The sequence below is a fragment of the Quercus lobata genome, chromosome 10 (genome assembly GCF_001633185.2).
Source record: "Quercus lobata isolate SW786 chromosome 10, ValleyOak3.0 Primary Assembly, whole genome shotgun sequence".
Taxonomy (NCBI): domain Eukaryota; kingdom Viridiplantae; phylum Streptophyta; class Magnoliopsida; order Fagales; family Fagaceae; genus Quercus; species Quercus lobata.
In genome coordinates, this window is record NC_044913.1 from 19,424,644 (window position 1) to 19,451,180 (window position 26,537).

At 34.2% G+C, this 26,537-nt stretch overlaps 3 protein-coding genes across 3 annotated transcripts; 1 reads left to right on the plus strand and 2 right to left on the minus strand.

Annotated features, from left to right (window-relative positions):
- Nucleotides 1-3,108: 3,108 nt before the first annotated feature.
- On the minus strand, nt 3,109-11,048 carry LOC115963103 (mitochondrial substrate carrier family protein E). The gene is made up of 9 exons (XM_031081994.1): nt 10,667-11,048; nt 9,551-9,666; nt 9,252-9,309; nt 8,821-8,970; nt 7,201-7,411; nt 6,137-6,182; nt 4,539-4,659; nt 4,314-4,386; nt 3,109-3,608 (listed from the first exon to the last, which is right to left on the minus strand). The coding sequence occupies exons 1-9, from the start codon at nt 10,728-10,730 to the stop codon at nt 3,392-3,394; spliced, it is 1,056 nt and encodes a 351-aa protein (XP_030937854.1). The 5' UTR covers nt 10,731-11,048; the 3' UTR covers nt 3,109-3,391.
- A 7,647-nt stretch (nt 11,049-18,695) lies between these two features.
- On the minus strand, nt 18,696-19,588 carry LOC115965948 (stress-induced protein KIN2-like). Its single transcript, XM_031085268.1, has 3 exons — nt 19,473-19,588; nt 19,113-19,181; nt 18,696-18,986 (listed from the first exon to the last, which is right to left on the minus strand). The coding sequence occupies exons 1-3, from the start codon at nt 19,527-19,529 to the stop codon at nt 18,912-18,914; spliced, it is 201 nt and encodes a 66-aa protein (XP_030941128.1). The 5' UTR covers nt 19,530-19,588; the 3' UTR covers nt 18,696-18,911.
- A 3,410-nt stretch (nt 19,589-22,998) lies between these two features.
- LOC115964469 (extensin-2-like) lies at nt 22,999-25,036 on the plus strand. Its single transcript, XM_031083774.1, has 3 exons — nt 22,999-23,424; nt 23,710-24,157; nt 24,249-25,036. Exons 1-3 carry the CDS (start codon nt 22,999-23,001, stop codon nt 25,034-25,036), a joined length of 1,662 nt encoding a protein of 553 aa, XP_030939634.1.
- The last annotated feature ends 1,501 nt before the right edge of the window (nt 25,037-26,537 follow it).

Sequence of the window (26,537 nt, forward strand, 5' to 3'; positions counted from 1 at the left end):
GATGTAAAATTTGATATTCTCACGATCAAATTATATGTATATTTTTAAATAAAACTTGATATTATATTTAAATTTTTTATAAAAATTAAGTGGTAAAATATACATAAAACTCGATATTACTAATGTCAAGTTTCAACTATAACTCAATTTTGTTCATCAAGTTTAAGAAACATAGACATTTTACTAAATAGTTTCAAAATATGAGCATTTTACTATGTAATTTACAAATTAAGGACAGATGCCAATTTCCCCCATTTTGGTGTGATGTCCTATATATGGAGAGAGAGAGAGAGAGAGAGAGAGAGAGTAGGATGTGGGTTTGGTTAGACTCTTTATGTTGCTGACTAAGTACTAGTTGGCTTAAAATTTTTTAATTTGCTTAATAATAGTCGATTCAAAACTCTCTTTATAACATAATAAATACTAAATTAACACTAAAAAAAATGTGTAAAATTGTGAGACTATCAAAGTTTATGTGGCAAAATATTAGAGGGTCAACTAATAGTCAAACGTCTTCAATTTTGTTTAAAACTCTTCATATTATAGAGTAATAATTGGTTTAAAACTCTTCATGTTACTGAGTGATAGTTGATTTAAAACTCTTTAGTTTACTCCGTTGTAGTCGCTCTTATTTTGACATAATAAATATATTAATAATAATAAAATGATGTATAAAATTGTAAGACTACCAAAGCTTTATGTGACAAAACATTAGAAGATCAACAAATGGTCAATCGTCTTCGGGTATTATATAAGGTAATTACACTCCCTTCTATTAAGGTTTAGACGAATGACATTTTACCCTAAACCTAAAGAAAAAAACTCATCAAAAAAAAAAAAAAACATTCTCCTCTCTTAAGGATTGAAAAAACTAATACTCCCCTTTGTTTATATTAGTAATGATATATTATAAACTTTTATAAGAATCTCTTTATAAAAGTTTAGCCATAGTTAGTAAAAAAATAACTGATAAATTTAGAATAAAAATGCAAAATTTATCAAGCACCAAAACACTTGCAACGACAAAACTCTCCATAACCCGTTGAAAAAAAGAGAAAAAAGAAGAATCAAAATTCACCCTTAACATTTAAAATACATTTGAATTAAAATTTTAAAATATTGAATTTTAATTATCAAATAATTTTTTTTTTGAAAACTATTTGTGGGGAGGGTAGGATTCCAACGCAGAACAGAGCACATGGGCCCAGTTTGAGGATGGAAAAAGGCTCATTTGCACACCAATCCGGGTTGGACACTTGGATGAGAATCCGAGGAGGGAAGATGTAGAGGCCCATCATCTGAGGAGCCCGAAGAACGAGCACTCCTCGAGAATTCTTCAGCTAGCCACTTGCACCAAATGACAGGATACCAAGGAAGACAGTAAAGACGTGCAAGTAAAGAAGAGAGGAAATATCTAAGTAAAGTAGCCATCACCTCCGTATTTAATGCACTGTACTAACTCAATTGGCCGCATTAATGAAGGAATGACCCCTGAACAGTAATCTCACAGCTCACAGCACACTCTACCACCTCTAGCAGAGCCCTGATGGGACAAGCATCCAAACTAATGCCTTAAGTTGTACAAGTGGAGCGTCAGATGCAATGGGAGGGACTATATAAAGGAAAGAAATACCTCCAAGAAAGGGGACTAGAAATTAAGAAAAAGTACATAAAAATTGTGAAGCACCACCTTGTATTAAGGATAGAAACTTTTTATGAACATTGCCTCCTCAACCAGACCTGAGGTCGTGTTATTTTTCAAATTTAGTACTTCTTATTCGCAATTCACCTAGCCCTATTTCCTCTAATCTATTAGTTGGACCATAACCATAAGGGAGCATTAAAATTGACCTTGTAGGCACATACTCTAACAAATTAATTGCTTTGGGCCTGTAAATCCTAACTCCACTATTCTAAATGGGCTTAGTCTTTTTGGGTTTGTACACTACTCTTATGCAAAGGGACAAGTTAGTACATAACATTTTTAATATTAATTTAATAAAACTTGGTTAATCAGATGTTAGGGGGAATGTGTTTTATCCCTTTAAGTTTGGGGTGAAGTGTTATTTCCTCAAATCTCAAGGAAGAGGAATGTAATTACTCCTATATTATAACAAATTGGAAAAGGTTTCTCTCCAAATTAATTTGAAAATAAACCCTTTAAACTCCTTTTATATCTTTTGATTAGATGTGAAATTTGAAAATCTAACTGTTGGATTGTATGTTCTTATTATATTCTCCATAATTGTAAAATTTCAAAAAGATCAAAGATCAATAACTATGTCATCAATGAAATATTTAAATTTCAAGTTTTTGTGATAAAAAATTATGCATAAAAAAAATAAGTTTATTGATCTAATGGTAAATAACACCCAATGTGAATAAAATTTGACATGTGTGTTAAGAACATAAAATCATGCAATTCAACGGTTAGATTTTCAAAATTCACATTCAAATAATGAGTTTGAAGGTTTCTATTCAAACTAATTTAGAGCGAAATCTTGTCCGGATAGATTATAAAAATCTATAATACTACTACTCTAATTACAATTCTATTAACAGAAGTTTCAAGAAATTTATAGCTTTAGATTTTTATTAATTAATTGTTAATATAGTTTTGCTTGAGGCAAAATTCTATAATATTAGCCCAACTAAAATATTTTTACCAAGAAATTTTAAATAAATTTATATTATTATTATTATTATTATTGTGATTGTTTATCATAATTTTATATTTCAATATACAGTATAATAAAGCTAAGTGATTAAATGTGTTAATATCCAAAAAGGTGCTAATTGAATTATAAGATCCGTTAGAAGGACAAAAGATTCTTGGATATATTCTAGAGACAGTTAAGAGAAGAAAAATGATTAATTTGAGCTAAAAAAAAAAAGGAACACAAATTTTGGAAGTCTGGCCAAAACAAGAATATAGAGAATTCTGATGGAGGACTTCAAAGTACCTATCAGGTGTTAGAGACGGCAATCATGAATAATCCCGGACTGTACAAGCAGAATAGCCATAATAACATTGAACCCAGGAAGACTGCAAGAGGCAACCAATGTGATTTGTAACCTGAACACACTCTAAAATACCCTTTGGTTCAATAAACAGCAACCAATGTCCAGTCCATCATTGGCAATGATCCTGTAAAATACACCAGCTGCGACTTGCAACTCATATATGTTAAGCATGCTCAATGAGACAAGAAGATTGCAAATTTCAGTTACTTCATTTTACATTGGCTGGTGAGGAAAATTTGGCAATAAATTGCTGCCATGGTTACCACCAGCTCAACCAAAGAAATTCAATTGACATGTCTACTAAACATTTAAACTTGATATGATGCAACACTGCATTTCTGAAACAAATGTGATTCAGTACAAGTTTCTAAGCTACTTTCTGTAAAGAAGATTCTTTTTTGTCAACCAACAAGCTTGCAACTTGCGTGTGATCATTAAAGTGGTCTCTAAGGAATTCCACAGCCATGAACGTTAGAGCAGAAGCTGGAATATACCATGTAATCCTTGGGATACTACCCCTGAACAAGCCCTTTGTGCCTTCAGTCTTCCATATATTATGAATTGCATCAAACCAGCCATTGTACCTAATAGTTAACAACATCAGAAAACTGAGTCACTGACATTTCTAACTTTCACTCACTCAGAAAGAAAAACCATTGACTACTGTCAGGCACAAACGTAAGATCCCAAATAAATAAAAAATAAAACCAGTATGGATGTCCTTCCAAAACAAGCTAAAAGGGGAAAACTCTCCCCTTTGTGTGCATGTGTGTTTGGTTTGCAACACATGAAAATTTATAACATACAAGTTCCCTCTCCCTCTTCCAATTAAACATGTTGAAGTACTTGGTCTATATTCTAAAGCACAGTTAAAGTCTGTGCCAGTAGAGTCATACAGTTAAAGTCCCTTCTTTTTTTATTCTTTTCCCAAGAGACTGATTCCCAAACTGGAACCCACGATCTATTGCTATTGGTGGAAGGCACTTGCCCTCCCTCTAGGCCAATGCTAATTCTACTTTGTGAAAAGGTAAGAAAGGGTACAAACAGCTGCTGCACTAAAAAGATATTCTTTGTATAGAGGAGAATATGTGCATTTGCATGGGTGAGAATGTGGATGCACCACAATTAACTTCAAAAAATAATAAACCTTGCTCACGTATGTGTAAAGTGGAGTAACAAGACAAGAAAGAATGGTTATTGTCTGATACTTGTGTCATGAATTAGCCCCAAACAGACAACTGTACCTCATGAAAAATATGAACAAAACAATAATTTTAAAACTCTGATACCTAGTAGTCGATCCCTGTACTTGCAATCTTGTTTTGATGACATCCAAGGGAGTGGTTAGATATGCACTAAAACCTGTACAATTTGAAAGAACCATAAATTTCTGTTCAGGCACGACAGGTGGCAGATTTTTTTTTGGGTTGATAAGTAAGACAGGTTGCTGAGTTCAATCAAAGAAGATCTAATAACCTGCACTATTTAGATTGAAGCACAAGGAAGGAACATACCACCAGCTAAACCTCCCAATAAAAGTCCTTCCAGAGAACTATTAACATGCCAATTTGAATTGGGTATCCATTTTTGCCTCCCATACTCTGTGACATCTTTCAAGGCTTCATAAGACATAACCTGCCAAGGGCAGACATCAATCATAACATTAAAGCCTAACACACACACAAGGGCAAGAAAATACGGGCAAAAAAAGACAACTTTGGTAACTATGAATGTCCATGTATTAGTGGAAACAAAGTTGCCAAGGAGATAAGAACAAACTAGAGAAGATTATATGATTTAGAGACAACAAATTAGTTACCCAGTGAAACGCCAATGCTAAAAACATGAGTCTTTTAACCATAAAAATAACTAGAAGGAAGATAAATTGGTACACAGTGAAACACCAATGCTAAGAAGACTAGAATAATCAGAGCTATCGGTTAAGATGGGACCACAAATTTGCACTGTTAATTCCTGTTTCAGTGTTTTCACTATAAGCCTATAGCCATCACCAACTAAACTTTTCAAGCAGGATTTTTTTTGTTGGATGAATCAGAAAGAATATTATTAACACACAAAGCAAAGGTCAATATGCCCTAACAACTGATTTATTATTTTGTACACTTCCCTCTCACATGGGGGTGGACCCCACAAGCGTGGGACCCACCCCCACGTGAGAGGGCCTAATAACCAGCAGAACCAGAGCAAAACTCAGGTCGGTAGAAAACCAAGTAAACAACATGAAATGTCCAATAGAAATCTATCAAACTCTGTCAAAACTACTGCACAACAAAAAGGAGCAAGCCCCTTCACAGTAGGACATCAACTACAATACATCAAATCTATCCCCCATTTTTACCCAAATCAAATGAAAGCCCTCCCAATAATTGAGATACACAGGACAGTCCTCAAGCCTTTCAAGCGGGGTTAACCAGGGTAGCATACAATATACAGAGATTCTTGTTGTTATTTGTAATTTATTTTAATCTCTTTTAAGCTTCCATTCAAATAATTCAATTACTTATCGCATTGGACTATTTAGACTTATCTCTTAAGCAATCATAACATCTCCATATTACTTCTCTTCCATTATCACAAAACTAATTCTGTTCAACCTGTGAACCAACAAATTGCCCACATAGTTTGGTTCTCCAGAAAAATTCTACCTCAAGAATCTTAAAAGAACTCCCTAGAGGTAATAATTAGCAAGAACATGAATATTTTAAGGACATGAATTGCTAGAAGACCTGAAATTTTATTTTAACCACTAAGTTCCCAAACAGAAAGGTTTAAGTCAAAGAGTCGTCCAGAGCAGCTAATACTGCCTTCATTCTTATCCCTTGAAGATGAGTAGGTATGGACCATCATTATTCAGAAAGAAATAGAAATTCCATCATAGAAATCATAAATTCTACTTTTCCTCTCTGAATCCTTAAGTCCAATATTTAAAAAATCTCCCAAAGCTAAAATTACTGTTCGATGAGTAAGTTTAATTAATATAGCAACGAGATTAAATAGACTAAAATATTTTACAACCACTTATTGTATATGCAATGTAAGAAGAAATGAAAAAAAATGCAAGAAACTGTGAAACCGTAAACGATCTGCATACCATTAGACCAGCAAAAGGCACATCCCTTGCAAGTGTAGACCAGTAACTGTCAAAGCAACCAAAAAAGAAAATGACATTATAGACAGAAAATTTGAGTGGGAAAGAAACACCTTAGTTTCTTATAATGTATTTTGATGTTTTTTAAAGAAAAAAATAGAGATTTAGATTGCACCATTGGGTAATTTCTTGTACGTAGTTTCCATTGTAATTCTTTCTTTGACTTTGTTACTCTTCCAAATTTTCAGTTGTACTTCGTTAGGGGGATTTTGTGTTCTCCCCTTTGTACATATTTTTTTAATTTCTAATGAAATGTTTAAAAAAAAGGTTTATACCAGAAATATTGTTAGCATGATAAGCTTAACCAATAATAGGATCGATCTTTCTTTATGGAGAGTAGGAGGGTTAGAATGACTGGATATGTATCTAATTATCAAACCTCATTAATTCAACCAAAAAAAAAAAAGTTTCAAACTTCTTGAAATCTTTTAACAAGATAATTGATGGATGAGAAAGCATTATACCAGGAAATAAATAAGAATTTCATAAATGTAAATGGATAATCAATGAGTGTAATTTCGCTTGATGCCACATTTTTTAACAAACTAAAAGCTCATGATTCCATCTTCTTACTTATGGAGTACATGGATATATCATATACTGTAGGTGTTTGCACTGGTTGATAACTTTAGGTTCCAGATCTGATAGTAAATGCATGGTTTATGATGAAATTGGATTGCATTCATTCCAGCATCAACTAGCTCATTCAGATGATGTCAACCAGTTGGCATATAGAGATCTTGGCTTGATCATGATTCACAAAAACCTAATTATTTGTGGGGTTAGACTCATCCAATCCAACACGGTTGCAACTTATAGCCATCAGTCCTAGAGACCTAAAATTAAAAATAAAAATAAAAAATCTAAAGATACATAAAATATTAGCTCAATTAACTTATAATAAAATATATATATATATATATACACACATACATACATACATACATATATATATATATATAACAAATAAAATCACAAAATCCAAAGAAATAGAGTCTGACATATACCCTGCATATAATCCTTTTAGCCCCTGTTCCTTCCATATTGAACAGGCAGCCTGGAAAATCCCTGTATAGTAACCATACATTGGCATACTAGGCTTCAAAGAGATGTTATCTTTCATGATTACAGAACTCCAAGATCTCGGTGTGCCTTGAACCTGCATGCGTTGCTTCATTACTTCACAAGGAACATAAACAAAAGAGCCAAGTGTATCTCCTGAAATGCAGAGAAGAACAAGACAGAAATCTGAGTCCTCTGAGGTACACGATGGCTGCTGACTGCACAAATGTTCAAATTGCTTATCTTTTACACAAAATGGGATTTTTTTTTTTTTTGATGGTGTGGAACCTCACCAAGGGAAATATAATGCATGCATACAAAGAATGTTTTGGCAATTGAAAGATTGGAGTTTATGCAAAAAAGATAAAATGCATTTTTTTTAAACCTCTAACAAAATGCTAGTGCAAAAAGAATCATAGCCCTAGTAAACAGGGAAAAAGACAAGAAAGAATTTGAAGACAAGAAACAGGATAAAAAGGACTTTTCTTAGATTCAGCAAAGAGGGAATTTGAATACAAGAAACAGGTTAAAAAGGATTTTACATATATAATTATATAAAGCACAAAATGGACACGACCCTAGTAAACGGGAAGTATTCAAAGGCTGAGCCAAAAAAGAGGAAAATTTTATCATCTAAAATTCAACATCTCACTGAATTCTAAAAAAATCTGACAAAGAGGAGATGTTGGCAGCATGCTCCCACTCATGCAAATCCATAATAGGTGAAAATTTTATCTTCACTACAGAGGTGCATTCCTTTCACTTCAAACACTCCACATTAAACAGAACAAAATGGTCTTCCAAATTCGGATCTATTATTCTTTCCAAAGTGCCTTTCTAACAAGCTAATAAGGCAATCACCAAACTTGGCATAACCCACATTGCTCCAAACAAACTTAGGCCATAAGCTAATAACTCTCTAGCAACCTCACAATGTAGGAACAGGTGATTTACCAACTCCCTGAAAACTCTACACATGCAACACCAATCTGCAATTATGTCTCAAATTATAGGTTGTTAGAATCTTGTCTTTTGCAGCTGTCCAAATGAATAAAAAAAAAATGCCACTCATGGAGTATGAAAAAAGCAATTTAATTTTACTCAAAACAAGCATCAAGTCAAACAATTTCTATGCTGTAAAGACTCAAAGAGTGAGAAAGCTACTCCAATGTTAACTAATATATGCTTTACATTATTATATCATTGAAACTAAAAGGGCTAAATCTAAGCTCAAGATTGCAGAGAAAATTAACATGAGATCTAAGAACTTTAGGGCAAGCAGATTTCTGAATGGCATTCCTAAGCCTATTGATTTAAAAGGTTTTGTGATGCATTCTCAAGATATGATGAAATTGGCAGCTCAAAAAAGCATCCTCACATTGATTCAAAAGGTCCTGTGCTGCAAAGACACTTCTATAACTCAGAGCATAGAATAAATACCATCTAACAATAATATGTTGATCATTCTTTTCAGCAAATGAATGCTCATTGAATGTTGCAAGAAACTCAAATTGCAGCATCATGAATCAAAGTGAGATACAGATTTGGAATTCTAGACAGCTTACCAAGAGCTCCAGCAATGAAATGTGCCCAGTGGCCGCCAAGGCCAGGATGAGATTCTTCAATCCACTTTTTGGTTGACTCTATGACGCCAAAATATGTTGCTCCAGTCGCAAGAGACCCAGTAACCCCAGGAGTTATACCTCTATAAAAGCCTACAAGAATGGTTAGTATCGACAAAACTACATTACAGTAAATGCGTTAGTGTCAAACAAGGAAAAAAAAGGGTCCCCACAGTTTAAAGCTCAAGCATTGGATTGTATGCATAATAATGCCTTACATTTACATGATAATTTATCCATAAGTAGTCGTTAAAATTTTATCTCATGCATGCAGATATCACAGGAAGGTCATGACTCATGAATAATGCAACAAACATACAACCTGATGTCATACACAAAAACTGCAAGTTACTTGAAGATTAAATAAAATTTACCTCTTAATCCATCAGCAACCCAAACAGTTTTTACCATTTGTATTATGCTCTTTTGATTCTGAAATTTTAAAAACAAAGTGTCAAGAAGCAAAACATTCCCATGCAAACAAAAAAACTCTAGCAAGACAAAAATAACATGAGAAGTTGTATTATTAAGTGACTCTCTTAGAATTTTCAAATAAAATATATTAGCTATTATTTCACGCTCTTATAACATAACCAAAACGATAACATTATCAAGTTTCCAATGTGATGTCATGAAAAGGGCATGACAACAATGTAATGGATTGCTATTATACTTGGCTTGCACTTAGAATAGCTTGACTTTGAATCCGCGTCTTTATGGTGTCTATTGGATGCATCATTCCTTCACCAAAAGCACCAGCAATAGCTCCCCATACAAACTCCCTCCATACTGCATCACAAGATAAAATCAATCAGACAACTTCATAGTTTGGTTCTATTGTTTAAAACATCTAAAACACAATATTAAACAAATTTCTGTATGCCCATTGCCTTAACTTTAAGAAGCAACACTACAGCCTTTTTTTTAGTTCAAACAAGAAAAGATTCAATCTAGAAGCAGCATCTTGAACAAAATTTATAGTCAAGTGACTCAAGTCAAACATACCAAAGTTCCTCTTCATGCAACAAAATGGCTAACAAGGTGCGCGCTATTTTGCTTGGTAATTTAACTCTCACATCCCATGTGATTAGAACCCTCAATATCGCACCCTCTCCATGATCTCACACCCACCATCATGTTTCTAAGGTGATTGGAAGTACAATTTGAGCTAGAGCCAGTGGCAAGGCGGCATAAATATCTAGCTACTTGACTATCAATTTGTCAGACATCTGCACACTACTTCTTCACATCACATTTACCATCGCAAGTGTAATTTTTCGGATAGGCTAAGAGCCAACATATACCTATACAAAATATACTCAGATATCATTCAATCTCCTTCCAGGTGCTGTTCATGATAGTTACTGTTATTTTTTCTTTAATTATTAAAAATAAAATTAAAAAAAAAAAAAAAAAAACCCCTTAGCCATCAAATTTACCCTTCATTTGACTTGAATACTTAAAAATGTAAATATTAAACTTTGATTTATGTTCTTTATCACCATTTTCTTACTAAGGAGATAGTACAAAGATTAAACAAACACTCACACACACACACACATATTTATAAGAAAAATAAAGTGTATACCATTGCTTCACATAATATTCAAAATCCTAAATATTAAAAACCAAAATAAAAGCAAGAATCATAATCTTCTTAATCCTTCACTTTCCGGCATTTTCTTATCAACCAAACAGTACCTTCGTAACAAACACATATTTTCTCTCCAACAATCGAACCGATCATTTCAATCGATTTAAACCAAATAAATAAAAATGAAAAGCTTACCAAAGAAGTGAGTGTGAGGTTTGTTGGTCGAAGGAACATGTGTAGTTGAGCTCTGAACCGCCATAGTAGTTTCAACTTACAGAGAAAGAAACAAAGCCTTATTGCTATCTCTATTTCTCTCAAACTTTTAGAAATAGAAAAATCAAAACAGAATGAACCTTTTTTTTTTTTTGGTATTTAAAGTGGGCGCGCGCTTTTTTTCACTAGGATTCTTCAGTATATACAAATGAAAGCCGCTTGCAAGCTCTAAGGGTGAGTGAGTCTGTTTCATAATATAATTTGCGAGAAGCCACGCCCACTACCGAACAAGGAAAACGTCGTCGTTTTTTTAATCTCTGAATGATGCCCTTAGGTTTCGTAGTGATTCATAGGGTAATAGATATGGTTAAATTTGGACTAATCAAACTAGCAAATTTCATCCCTAAACAGTTAAATCATTTACTCATTTTTCTCCTCTTTGTCACAATAATTAGGGACTGAGTTAGTTTATTCTGAAAAGTTTTAGATATTAAATTTTTTTAGGGGCCAGTGAATACATTTTTGTGTAATTTTTAGATTTATTATAAAAAATGTAAAAGAAAATCAATGGAAAATTTCATAAGCTAGGGGGTCGTGGCACCTCTGGCACCCCCTAGCTCCGCCTATGGCATTAACTACATTTTATCTATATATATATATATATATATGACACTGTTAACAGGTGTTGGCCAACATCTGTTAATAAACCAGTTGTGGTTCATTTATGATGTATCACAAATCCCACTGTATAGGAAATTGACAAAATTTTACTTTTTAGTTATGATTTATCACAAAATGATTTGACTTTTTCTATCTAAACTAACACACATTTAATACATATTCAGTTTTTTTTAAAAACATGAATAGTTTATTTTAAATTTTATCACATTAATATAGCACCCATATATATATATATATATATAGGGGGAATCTAGGTAACTAATTTAATTTTTCCAACTATCTAGTTAGTAGTTAAGGTTTGAAAACTATATTTTTTATTAGCATCTCGAATCTAAAAGACTTGATTTAAGGCCTATAAATCGAGTTTTGGGACTCGATTTTTATGGATTGATCACGTCTGATGTGGTTTTTTCCACGTGGCGCCTATCTGGAAATCGAGTCTTTAAGACTCGATTTCTAACCCAAATTTTTTTTTTTAAAATTTTAAGTCTCATGGACAAGCCGAAATGCCCAAAAACAAATTTAAGAAATCTCAAACACATCAATCCCAATCCCAAAGACTCAGATCAGAGGGAGATAAAGAGCTCAGAGGCAGAGAAAGACTCAGATCAAAGGGAGAGAAAGAGCTGGCTTGCGCGGCCTGGGCTCGCGCAGCTTGGGTCGCGCGCAGCCTGGGTCTGCCTGGGTCACGCACGGTGGTCTGAAGCCGATCTGAAGCCACCCACTCCGATCTTGATCTCTCTTTCTGATTCTGGTTTTTTTTTCTCTGCTTTTTTCTCTAATGTTCTGGTGTTCCTCTCTGGTTTGTTTTATTTATAAGGGTTAGAAATCGAGTCTCATGTAGTTGCCACGTGGAAAAATATGTCACATCGGAAGTAATTAGAGCATAGAAATCGAGTCTTTGATGGTCGATTTATAAGCCAAAATCGAGTCTAAAATACTTGAGATGCTAGTAAATAATATAATTTTGTAACTAGAACTACTAACTAAATGGTTGGGAAATTATGGCTAATTACCCATTTCGTCCTATATATAGGCAAAACTCATAGAAAGTCTAATTAGAATTTCAAATTAAAGTCTAATTTGTATAATGTTTCTAAATTTATGTGGAGACCACACCATAAATTCCTTAGAGAAAATATAATTAGATTCTACAATTGAAGTCTAATTTTATACCTATTCAAAAAAAAAAGTCTAATTTTATACCATGTGTCTAAATTTTTTTCTTAATCTATATATATAATAATAGGTGAAGCAGAGAGAAAATCCAATTAGATTTCAATTGGATTCTCAATTTTGCGCCACTTGTCCTAACCAAAACTCAAAAAAAAAAAATTAATTAGATTATAAATTTGACTTCAATTTTGTGTCATGTATCTTATCTAAATTTTTTAATTTTTGTGCCAAAATAAATGATGCATTAACATTTAACACGGAAGCCAATAAAACCACAATAATAATGCTCATTGGCCTAAGCAAAAACATCTTACCTGCACACTTTCATGGAGATTATAAATTGGACTCCAATTTTGTGTCATGTATCTTATCTAAATTTTCTAATTTTTGTACCCAAATAAATGATGCATTAACATTTAACACGGAAGCCAAGAAAATCACAATAATAATACTCATTGGCCTAAGCAAAAACATCTCACCTGCACACTTTTATGGGTGATCTCAATAGAGTCTGGAGCTCTTCTAATTCCACAACCAGAACCAAGGAGTCCAACGAGAAAGACTATAAAAGTAAAACATCATCTCCTCCTAATTCCATATCTTCATCCCATGTCTCCTCCTCTCTCAACCTCTACCAACTAGATCCACACACTGCCCTCTCCTCCTTACGGATTTTTTAGAGCAAGGCCGGGTTCAAACACAATGTTCAATCCCACTCTTCCTTACTTCACACTCTCATACATTAGCGCTTCATTGGCGCCTCCAAGAAGATTCCAAGCTCAATGATTAGTTCTTATTTTTTAATAGTTTTTAGTGTGTTTGGATTAAGATTTTGTTAATTTGTTAAAAGTGACAAAAATATAATCAAATATATTATATTAAGTTGAAGTTCAATTTTAGAATTCAAATTGAATCAAATTAATTTCTAATTGTAGTTTAATTTTGTACTATGTGTCCAATTTGATTTTTAAATGTTGATGTTAAGTTACTTCCATTCATAATGCTCAATGTGGAAATTGAATCTACTAAGATAAACATCTTATCATCACAATTGTTAATATTTCCGTGCGTAAGCACGGACTACATGCTAGTTTTAGTACTAAATGCTAATTAGAGTCTAATTTTATGTCATGTGTCTTATCTAAAGTTTTAAATTTTTGCTCCAATCGACTTATTCAATCCGAAAGACGAAGAGGATACTCATCCCCAAAAACAAAGAATTTAATACTATTAACCATCAAAAAATAAAAAACTATTGTATATCTAATTATATTACATAAACTAATAAAAGTAGAAGCTATTCTCAAAAAATAAAATAAAAGTAGAAGCTCTACTAGTGGCGATAAAGAGAGAGAAAAATAGATAATTTTGAGAGTGGCCAATACTATCCATTACTCTCTCTTCCCACACTTTCTCATATGGTAGAATTCAAACCATGGGATTGTGTAGGTGAATTTTTCCAAGAAAGCAACCAAGAAGTAGATCACTGATGAGGTCTTTTAAATCAATCTTATTGTTTCTTTCTTTATTGAAGGATTTCTTCTCTCTTATCTCCCCTTAAAATATATTACAATATTGATTATTCACAAAGTCAAGTAGTGATTTCTTTGATCATGTACTGTCATTTTTCATACTTAATTTTACTTTTCTTTATGAATAAATAATTTTCGCCTTTAATCTTGATGCAGGCACATTCAATATCTACCAATTCAGTAACTCTTGGGGTGGCGAGGAAACAAATGAGTGGGTTGATATGTTGCATAAGGATATGTACACAGAGAATGAATCTAAGATCCATGTGAATCACCAATATTTGATGTTCCCCTCAAAAAAAAAAAAAAAAAAAAACAATATTTGATGTTGTAAAAGATTGTAATTAGTCTATTGGTATACATTTAATTGTTCCTATTGTAGGTACAAATATACTCATTTTCCTACCTTCAAAATAAGTTAACAACAATTGTTATTAGAAAACAATTGGAACACGTAATGGCATTGAACCATCAAATAATTTTGCATAAAAATATTTACCGAGTCTATAATTGTGGGGCCCAATAATTTATGGGCCAGACCCATTTGCTCGTGGAGAGTCCGAAGGCCCAAGCCGAGGAAAGCTATGGCCCAAGCCCGATAACATAGAGCACAAGACAGTTTTGGAATACAGTCGAGGACAGTTCAGTCCTCGGCAGATCCAAAATCCCACCGGAATAAAGGGGTAAAACTGGTATATGACTAAACTTGAAAAGAGACCTAAAATATCTTGGGAAAGTTACCCTTATGACCCTTCCCAGATAAGACTCTGCACCTAGCAGAGCCGTATTCTTCAGCTTTATCAATCATCCCCAACAATTCTGGGATTAGACTGATGGGACAAATATCAGTCTAGTAAAGGTTGACCCTACACGTGGACGAAGGACAGCTAACGCAGACGAGTATAAAAGAAAAAAGTAAGTAAATCTAAAGGAGGGCTCCATCCCACTTCCAAAAGAAAAAGAAGAAACTCCATGGGCGGAGATACTTGAAGAACACTTGCACTTCAGATGAAAAACCCACCGTTGGGTAACCGGGGTAAGGCCTTAATGATCCTCGGATCAAGTCCGAGGAGTCCAACCCCATAGGATGTGACACGGTAGGGCTTAAATGTCCAAACCCAACTCCTTTTTTCTACATGAACTCCTCTAAAATCAAGACCGGAACATCGCCCCATGACCAAAGGCAAGCTTTTCAAGCCCACTCTCTACAAATCATATTGTGAGGGATCTTTCATGTGCGAGCCCAACATCCTTATTGGGCCTCAAAAGAACCGTGTCCCTACAATAATATAGTGTAACATTATGCAATTCAGTTGGGTGTAATTCTCTACATGTATTTTGATGGTCTAAATAATTTTAGCTTATTGGTATGTTTTAAGAAAATTATCTAATTAAATAAATGCATGCACCTTAAATTGGGATGGATGGAAATTTTTTTTAACAAAAATGAAGAGTTTCTAAGTACGGGTGTGAATATGCATAAAATCCAAATTGGGATGAAAGCATTTTTTTTTAACAAAAATAAAGAGTCTCTAGGTACGCACATAATTTGCCAATGAGACTTATCATATCATATATATATATATATATCTATTTATTATATATTAAAAGCTAAAACTTATAGAAAATTCAATTAGATTTCAATTGAATTCTCAATTTTGTGTCACGTGTCCCATCTAATTTTTAATTTTGGCTCCAAATGAATTGTTAAGTGTAAAAACTGAAGAGTCTAAATTCAATTAGATTCTAAATTTGATTTCGAATGAAGTCCATTTTTTGCGCCAAGTGTCTATCTAATTTTGTAATTTTTGTGGTAATTATTATTGGGTGTAAAAACCAATAAGTCTAAATCCAATTAAATTCTAAATTATATGTGTATATATATATATATATATATATATATGAGAGAAACCATTACATATTTTAGAAATGTATGGTTTGAAAAATATGTAATCTAATACCATGAATAATTTGAACATCTTCTCAAAAAAATGTATAATTTAAACTACGTAATTATGATTGTTTTTAATTGTACCTGTGCATATGTATGATGTTACACACTAGTCTATATATCTATATATAAAATAATAGGTGAAGTAGAGAGAGGGTGAAATTGAATTCCAAATTAAAACTCTAATTTTGTGCCATGTGTCTAGAATCTGAAATTAAAGTTGAATTTTGTATCATGTGGCTAAATGTATGTGGGCTCATTCTCATTAAAACCACTTCTATGTATCGGGTCAAGTGAGTTACTGTGCTAATTAAGTTTTTTCTTGATTTTGTAGTCAAACGTGAAAACCAAAGAGAGATAAGAACTTGGTTTGGGTACATTGCATAATTTCCAAAAAGATAGCAAAACCAGAGTTTACATCTTTGTTATAAATTGCTTACAAAGTTTGCATCTTTACATTTGCACTGAGTTTCGGATTAAAGTACTTTCTTCTTGGTTCTGACACTGAGTTTTGTTTACTATTCACTTACAAAGTTTGCATCTTTACATTTGTTATAAATTGCTAATATGTGATTAGATGCACATTATGCCTAAAATTCACTATCCTTATATTTGGCTTTTTGTTCAGATTTGGCACCTATAACAATGAAGAAAGCACTGTTGTGGACCGATGGATGATACTTTTTGCAGGCTGCAAAGGAACTTAGTGATCAATGGAATCTCACGCGAATTGGAGAAGACCCGGCTGTAGATGTCTGGATGGTAGATGTGAGTCACTATGTTTTTAAAATGTTTAGTGAAGGTAAATGTTATGAATAATGTAAATTTTCCGGAGAGAGATTTATTATTCTATATTTACGCAAGTTTGGTCGCCTTCTTGGAGTGGATCACTCCACCCTGTCTTTCTACTGGAATTTTTTATTCAGATTGTTACAATTTAATTCGAAATTTTATTTGAATTTTCCTATTGTTGTTACTATCATATATTATCATTCCAATTGTTCAATTAGAATCTGAAATTAGAGTCCAATTTTACTATACACGTGTATAATCTAATTATTTTTAATTTTGCTGTCATGTACAAAAGCCAATGAAATGAAATTAATAACACATTAAACACTCATGCTTTGGGAATCGATAGTACCAATCTGAATCCATTGGACTTGCTTTGTGATAATACAACTATGAAGGATGATTAAAAACACGCACAGACCCCTCTCTCTATAAAAAGAGATTGGAGAGAATTTCTTTTATCAGCCATGGAACTTCAGAGGTTTTTTCTTCATAAAAATGCCCATCATGTTACAAAATGACCCATCGTAAAACTACAAAATGAGTACAACTCTGAGGGTTTTTTTTTTTTTTTTTTTTTTTAAATTTTAAATTTTTTAAGCTGCGAAAATTTCAATCACCAATAGAAATTGAAGATTCAAAAGCGTGAATGGATCTTTTGGATAAACATTGTCACCAAGGTTCATCTTTCTGTGTAAAATATATATATTGCTAAGTTTTATTAATGAAATTTTCTGATTAATAATATGAATTTAGACTTAACTGAGCATTTTAAACATGAATAAACTCATGATTAATAATATATCCATTCCCGTGTGGTAACACGGGGCTACATAAAATTCATGATGCATGATGAATTTCAATATGTTTTCCTCTTCTTTGGGTTTGTGGGAATCTATGTTAACTGAAAATTATGTACAAATTAGGAGGTTTTTTGAAGAATGCTTGGGTTTGTGTGGTTGCAGTCCTAGAATTATTAAGTTATTTAAAAAATGCATAGGGTTCCTATTAAACTCGTCCTGTTATTATGTTGATATATAATGTGGCGAACCATCTCAGTAAAGTTGGATGCTGAAGGCCAGAAATTCTAGAAGCATTATAACTCACTTTCGTAGAGATATAATGCTTTGGTCTCTTCTTCAATTTGTGAAGAAAATCTATGGATGATTTCTCATACATATTGGGTATGTCCTTAATTCAAAGGGCATTTAGATACTTTAAATTCTAAAGATCAAGTGTTAGCTTCATAATAGCCACAATTATTGAAACGTAAGTTGTCTTTACAAAATTTTATTAAGAAAAAGCTAAAATATGTGTGGAGTGTGAAATATATTTTTTAATATTTTAAAAAAAATGACAAAACTTAGGTACAGTACCTTAGATACTGTTCCTTAGGTTTCCCTCTTAAAATTCAGTCATGTGTCTATTTAACTAAAAAATAAACGTTTATCCCATGAGAAAAAATCAACATGGTAAAATCTTAAAATGGAAACCTAAGAAACAGCACTTAAGTACTGTACCTAAGTCTTGCTCCTAAAAGAATGGTGGGAAACTCCAAAAATGTTGTTAAGCAATCAGACTCACGAGTCTTTGATTGCATGCCAAGTTTAACGGAAGAATTGTAATGTTGAACCAAAATTATAAAAAATATTGAGGCATTGAAATTATTTTACTTTCTTCTTTTTTATATATATAGCCAAAATTAATTGTAATTTAGAATCTGCCTAACAATAGTTGGACACGAAATGCCTGTGGCTACATAAAACCAGTAGACTTTTTGCTCATCTGTATTGAATGATCTGCTTTAATTGGATTGCATTGTTTAACAAGTCTATTTTCGATTGCAATAGAGAAGTATTTTGAATTGTAAACATAGATATAATGAAACCTTGTGCATGATCTAATACGAATGCATGGATAAAAACTCAATAAAGGAGTTCCCTTGTTAATTCAATTGACAAATTCGACCAACTCAACGAAAGCAAGATCAAAAGAGAGTACAAAGTAGAAGAAAACAAAATTCATGAATTAAAATTTAATAAGTACAAAATTTATTTGGGAGGGCTTGCTCGAACGATGAGGTCCAATATGATTTTCATTTGTTTGCTCCAACTTTATCCTTAACTGCATCACAAGCCCCTTGTGCCTTATCCTTCATCTGCTGGCCAGCCTGCAATATATAGAACTCCATATGTAAGCAATTAACAATGATGTAGGGCAGTATTACTTGAGATCGAAGTATTTTGTTATGTTTGTATGTAATTTTCTAACTTAGTAAAAACTTAATTTGTTGAACCTCTTGGCATGATTCCTTGGCAGATTGAGCAGCATTGCTCGCCTTGTCCGCCATGTTGCCCGCCTTTTCCTAAACCAAATAAGAACAACACATTATAATCAACATTTAAAATGTCAACGTGCATAGCGTTCATGCATGAAACATCCATCCATGCCTATGTAAATCCTTCAAGATGCAGTTTGCCTAAGAAGAACCGTATCATAGGCATATCTTGGACATATTGGCACTTAAGGCATATCTTGGAGTATCCCAGAGATATCCGGTACCGGATACAAATATATGAGCTAAATTGGAGTATCTGTGCTTACTAGATGTATGCTACTATGCTAATAGATGTAAATAGGATGGATAGAAACTCACCTGAGCTTGGCCCTTGGCCTCGCCAGCTTGGTAACTTGCATTCTGGGATTTGTCCATCTTCTGTTTCTGCTTGGAACACAAATACTCACAATGTAATTCAGGCTCTGAAATTCAACTTGGGTGATTCTACAAACAAATGTGAGGCAAAATTTATAGGATTTTCAAACCAATCCACTAATTGACACGTTTCTGTTTTCTCAAATATGCTCACAACATGTGTCATCAAATGATTGAAGTTTGGCATTTTAATTTGGCCCTAGGACCAGGTGCTTCTTTGGATGATACGCATACTAATCATTCAATTCAAAGTTGGTTACTATTTTAGAGGGATATATATGAACTTGGCCTTGACACTACTTGCAATGAATTTGCTACTCTAGAGTCTAGACTGTCCTAGTGATATAGTTCACTTGAGAAATACATATAAACTTCGCATCTTTTGAGTCATATGATGTGATGAAAATAAATAATAATAAAAAGAGCCCCTAAAAATTCAGAAGCACACACGCTATGCATATTCTTGCTCTATCAAGTAGTAAGCAAAAACACTCATTATCAATCACACATTTGTGCAAATATTTCATGTCCAAATTTTATGTACAGATCTTAGTTCGCTCCATAGGTACGTAAAGGACCCCCTCATCAACTGGCATCACATGAAAGATTAATAGTAATCTTAAATGTTACCTCCACTTTCCGTGTCAGATTGTCCTTATAAACTGGGTCAGAATAAAGTCTTCCAGACTACATTGACCCAGTCTTAGGCCAGATGGGCTCAGGCCCAATCCATGGGCTTGATTGAAGGAAGAAAAGAATTATTTGCTTTTATTATTATTACTAGATTTATGATTGTAAGTTGTAATGGAATGTCTAATTATTACTTGATTTATGGTAATTATATAATTTTAGATATATGAGATTTTTTTTTTTTTTTTTTGAGAAAGAGATATATAGGAATTGATAATAGGTTATTTGGGTTAGGCATAACCTATTAATCAAACAGGTTATTCAGGTTAGTTATGACCTATTAATTAAACAGGTTAATAAATAGGTCATTTGTGTTGACCATAACATGACCTACTAATTAAACGGGTTAAACGTGTCATGTTGGGTTACCTATTTAATAAATAGGTCGTGTTAGGGTTGAGGAATCCTGACCCATTTACTAAACGGGTCAGGTTCATGTTGACCCATATAACATAATACTCACAGCTCAACCCGACACGAACCTGACACGTGAACATGAATTGTCACCCCTAATCTTATTTACTTCTCCGTTGCAAGATATGTTTGATATGTTTAACCTGAGGCTTGTCTAATTGGCTTAACTAATAATTAGACCATAAAATCAGGTTAAACATTGTTTGTTTAGAGGTTTAAAATCTAACATTGTGATTATAGACTATAGATTGATCCAATTATTTCTTATACAGTAAATATTCCTTGTGGGCTGGGGTTGGTTATCCCAAGAATGGTTTTTTCTTTGAAGAGTTCTTCAAATGTTTTCCACTTCATTATCAAATTAATCTCTCCCTTACTTATTATAAGAAAAAATATATATCAACATTTCTTGAGATTTTTTTTATGGGAACATTTATAGAGAATTTTAAATAATTTTGTATGAGATTTGACATTGGTAGGATAATATAAATGAAAAGTGTAGGGGGGGGGGGGGGTGGGGGAGGGGAAACGATCGTTTATTTTCAAAGTAGATCCGAAAGAGCAATAACTTGCGGCATCTTTGCGAGGCATATAGACTAATATGGAGTACAGATTCAATGGGGAATAAAAGATAAACAATTTTCTTTTTGCAAAATACTAAACAAACTTTCGAGATTCAATGGGAACCAGACAGGGCAACTATTGAAGAAAATAATATACATCTTAAACAAATTAAGAACATTTTTTTCTTGTTTCTTGTTGGTCTCTCACAAAGTCAAATTTGTTAGAAAGTCGTAGGACAAGTTGAAGAATAATGAAGTCAGAAGTCCGGATCACAACTGTCTAGGTATGCACTGCACCACTAGCTAGGTCAATGGTGATTCGTAGGTTCTTTCAGATTCTACAAGAATTTCAGAGAAATTCCATGATACCTTGGATACGTAAATCCTAACTTATCATAATCTTTTTAACTTTTATTTTTGCTGAATCATTTTTTTTTTCTTCACTTGATAATTGAATGAAGTTATTAAAAGTTATGGAGCACTTTACAAAATGTCTCCTAGCCCATTCTTAGGCCTCTAAATTTCAAGCTGTTTATCTGATAATGAGAAGCTCTTTGGAAAATAAGAAAAAAAAAAATTATTTACTCTAAAATGTTTCACTAATTGCACTTTGCTATATATATTTTTTCTTATAAAATAATAAATGTATTAAAAAAAATTAGATTGCAATTGATGGATCATAAAGTGAAACGTTAAAACTTAAAAGTGAGACAAAAAAAACTTTTATTCAACAAACAACAAATAGGATAAACCAAGCTATCTAGTTTAACAAATTTGGAATTTCACCATCTACACTAAAAAAACTGTGCTTATGACAATAACAAAACTCCAGCCTAGTAACTAAAATTAATTCTTGCGATCCGTATAAACATCAGCTGCTTTTCACCTTCCCAATTTTAATTTATGTAAAAAATTAATCAAGAAAAAATCCTTCATTTTTTTAAAAAAAAAAACTTGGCATAATCAATAATGCATGTAAGTTAAAGCAAAATCATTGCACCGACATTTCAGCCAAACAAAAATATTATTTGTAGAAATTGCCACCTAACACACCCATCTAAAGAAGTTAAAGTTATGCTTTGATTGTGCATGAAGACTGCTTTCAAGTTTTACTTAAAAACTTATCATAAATTTTGCTAAATCACATTTGTGGAACCGACACAGGATAATGTAGGAATTTTTTTTTGTTTTTGAAATTATTGATATGTTGCGTACCCATCTGGATAGAAAGTTAAGCAATGTGCATGAAAGGTTTAACTCTTAGCTGAGGAATTGAAAGTCTGTCTATATTCTATAGCAACTATTCCATCAAGGAAAAAAAAAAAAAAAGGTCTCTGTCTATACCAAGGTTGCATATTGACTTTAGTTCCTTTCATGAGTCTCTTTCATCCAATCCTCTTCTGTCTTCCTACAGGTTTGAAGGACGTGCTTTAAATTAAATTGATAAGAGGAATCTAAAAATAGAGATTACCCAACCATAGCACGTTACTCATGTCCACTTTGACCTCATTCGTGGGAATGAGATTCAGGTACTTAGTGGGAACCATCTATTGGCAGCACGTAATAAAAAACACATTGCTAAAAAACAAAACCATGTTGACATAAATAATTAATTAGAAAACACAAAATCATTGAAATATTTGGGAAAATATTGTTTTGAATCATTAACACAGCCTGTTAAAGGATTAAATAAAATTATCATTTTCAAACAATGATTAATGGAGTTCACTATATAAAGGGTTAGCACCCATGCAAGTCTCAATAGGAGTTATCCTTTCACAATTAGAGTTGAATTGCAAGGAATGGGTACCTCGAAACACTTGAGGCATTGGCCTCCATTGATTTACGTTATAGCATTTTGCCTCATTGCAACTAGGGTAATTGCTGATAAGCCTTACATCTATGCTTCGCCGCCACCACCAGAAGAAGACTTATCACCATTACCACCAAAGCATGAAGACCGCCCACCACATAAGCACCATGACGAGTCATCACCTCCGCCATTGAAATCTCTGACCCCACCCCCAGCCTCGTACTACTACAAGTCTCCCCCACCACCTTCTCCATCACCTCCTCCTCCATACATTTACAAGTCCCCACCTCCTCCCTCAGCATCTCCCCCACCACCCTACATTTACAAATCACCACCCCCACCATCACCCTCCCCTCCTCCTCCCTACGTCTACAAATCACCACCACCACCATCACCTTCACCCCCTCCTCCTTATATTTACAAATCCCCTCCACCATCTCCATCACCCCCACCTCCTTATGTCTATAAATCGCCACCTCCACCATCTCCATCTCCACCACCTCCATATGTCTTCAAGTCCCCTCCTCCACTATCACCATCACCTCCTCCTCCATACATCTATAAATCTCCACCACCACCCTCACCATCACCACCTCTTCCTTACATTTATAAATCACCACCACCACCATCTCCCTTATTTCCTCCACCATATGTCTACAAGTCCCCACCTCCACCACCACCATCACCTCCTCCTCCATACATCTATAAATCTCCACCACCACCCTCATCATCACCACCTCCTCCTTACATTTATAAATCACCACCCCCACCATCTCCCTCACCTCCTCCTCCTTATGTCTACAAGTCCCCTCCTCCTCCATCACCATCACCACCTCCTCCCTACATCTATAAATCTCCACCACCACCCTCACCTTCACCACCTCCTCCTTACATTTATAAATCACCACCCCCACCATCACCATCACCTCCTCCTCCATATGTTTATAAGTCACCACCACCACCATCTCCATCACCTCCTCCTCCTTACATCTATAAGTCACCACCTCCTCCATCTCCTTCACCCTCACCTCCTTACGTCTACAAATCACCACCGCCACCATCACCTTCACCTCCTCCTCCTTACGTTTACAAATCCCCTCCTCCACCATCTCCATCACCTCCTCCTCCTTATGTCTATAAATCCCCACATCCACCGTCTCCTTCCTCCTTATGTCTATAAATCCCCTCCCCCACCATCTCCATCTCCTCCTCCTCCTCCTTATATCTATAAGTCACCACCTCCTCCGTCTCCTTCACCTCCACCTCCTTATGTCTACAAATCACCACCACCACCATCACCTTCACCTCCTCCTCCTTATATTTACAAATCCCCTCCTCCACCATCCCTATCACCTCCTCCTCCTTATGTCTATAAATCTCCACCTCCACCATCTCCATCTCCACCTCCTCCTTATGTCTACAAGTCCCCTCCTCCTCCATCGCCATCACCTCCTCCTCCCTACATTTATAAATCTCCACCACCACCCTCACCATCACCACCTCCTCCTTATATTTATAAATCACCACCACCACCATCTCCATCGCCTCCTCCTCCATATGTTTACAAGTCACCACCACCACCATCTCCATCGCCTCCTCCTCCATATGTTTACAAATCACCACCACCACCCTCTCCATCTCCTCCTCCTCCTTACATTTACAAGTCACCACCTCCCCCATCTCCATCCCCACCTCCTCCCTATGTTTACAAGTCACCTCCTCCTCCATCTCCTTCACCTCCTTCTCCTTATGTCTATAAGTCACCACCTCCTCCATCTCCTTCACCCCCACCTCCTTATGTCTACAAATCACCACCCCCACCTTCACCTTCACCTCCCCCTCCCTACATTTATAAATCTCCACCACCTCCGTCTCCATCACCTCCTCCTCCCTATGTCTACAAGTCGCCACCTCCTCCATCTCCTTCACCACCACCTCCTTACGTCTACAAGTCTCCACCTCCACCATCTCCTTCACCACCCACTCCATACTATTACAGCTCTCCTCCACCCCCATATCATCTCTAGTCACTTCCTCCATACCTCCATGAGTCAGCACATTCACCAGCTTAGTCTCCACCACTGCCTCACTGGGTTATTACTATAAATGATTCTCACCTCCAAAAGGCTATTTATTTTAAATGCACCTATTAAATTATCAGTTTGAATTGTTCCAAGAATAATCACTTTCTTTTGGATTGTATGCATGGTAATTTCTTTTTTTAGAATTGTAGCTTTTATGAAGTGTCCTTGTGTACAATAAAGACAAGAAATAGATATCCTATGTGATCTATATGTAAGAAGCACTGATTATATTATGTTATGTAACCAATGTAAGTCAGGAATTCATGTTCTTAAATATGTTCTATGTATTGTGGCTATTTTACGTGACTACAAGTTATTGTTACTATACTACAAAGGATATCTAAACATTCTTGTTCTTTTTTTTTGGGGGGTGCTGAGTTAAACATCTTGCGCTTGCTGTTGCAATGTAAGTGTTAATATATCTGAATTTCCCGAATGAAGATTCTATTGAACAACTTCTGTCGATCAAAATTCAATGCAAAACACCCTGCTAATGTGATTTATATCCAGCCATTCCAAGCGTGTGCATTTTTTGAGTTGAATCCACCACAACAGACTCACACGCTGCCAAACCAAACTATAGAAGCTAACTATATCTATTTCTTGAAATTTCTATTTTTTGGAATATGATTTCTTCATATTTGATATATGGGTTTAAGAAAAGAAAAATATAGGATGGAGGCATGCATTTCAATATGTGTTTACCTTGGTCATTTCACATCATACCCTCTGAGCTTATGTTTGAGAATTAAGTCATGCTCAAATATTTACAATTTTTTGAGTAGTTTGAGTTTGAACATTATTTGTGACTTGGTTCGGTCTAAAGTTGAGTTTGTTTATTTGATGCGTACTGCAAACCAAGCTTGGCCATTGAATACTTGGCTCGGCTCAATTTGATTACAGCCTTGATTTCAAGCATGGACCTTGAGTCAGGAACGACTATGCATTTGGGGCGTATGGTGAATATTACATGATGCATTTTATATATTAAAATATTACTTAAATATTTGTTTATTTAAAATATATTCATCTTGCTTTTTTATGTGCAAAGTTACTTATTAAATTTTTGTATTCAATTTCATGATGAATTTCTTGTTCATTTGTGAGATTCACTTAAATTTTATGTTACATCATTTTTATTACTAATAACAAATTTATCTAGAGAATCTTTTTGAGACTTAAGGTTCGTTTAGATACAACTTATTTTTGCTGAAACTGAAAACTGAAACAAAAAACACTATAGTAAAATAATTTTTAAATGTGTGAATAGTGCCGTGGGACCCGTGAACAGTGCCTTTTGTCCCCTGCACAGTGCTCACATGTGATGTTACTGTTCACGCGCTGAAAAAAAAAAATCGGCAGAAAACGCAAACGTGGGTTTGGAAACGCGGATCCAAACCCACACTTAATTAATTGTTCTACTCTTTTCCTTTTTTAAGTTTTT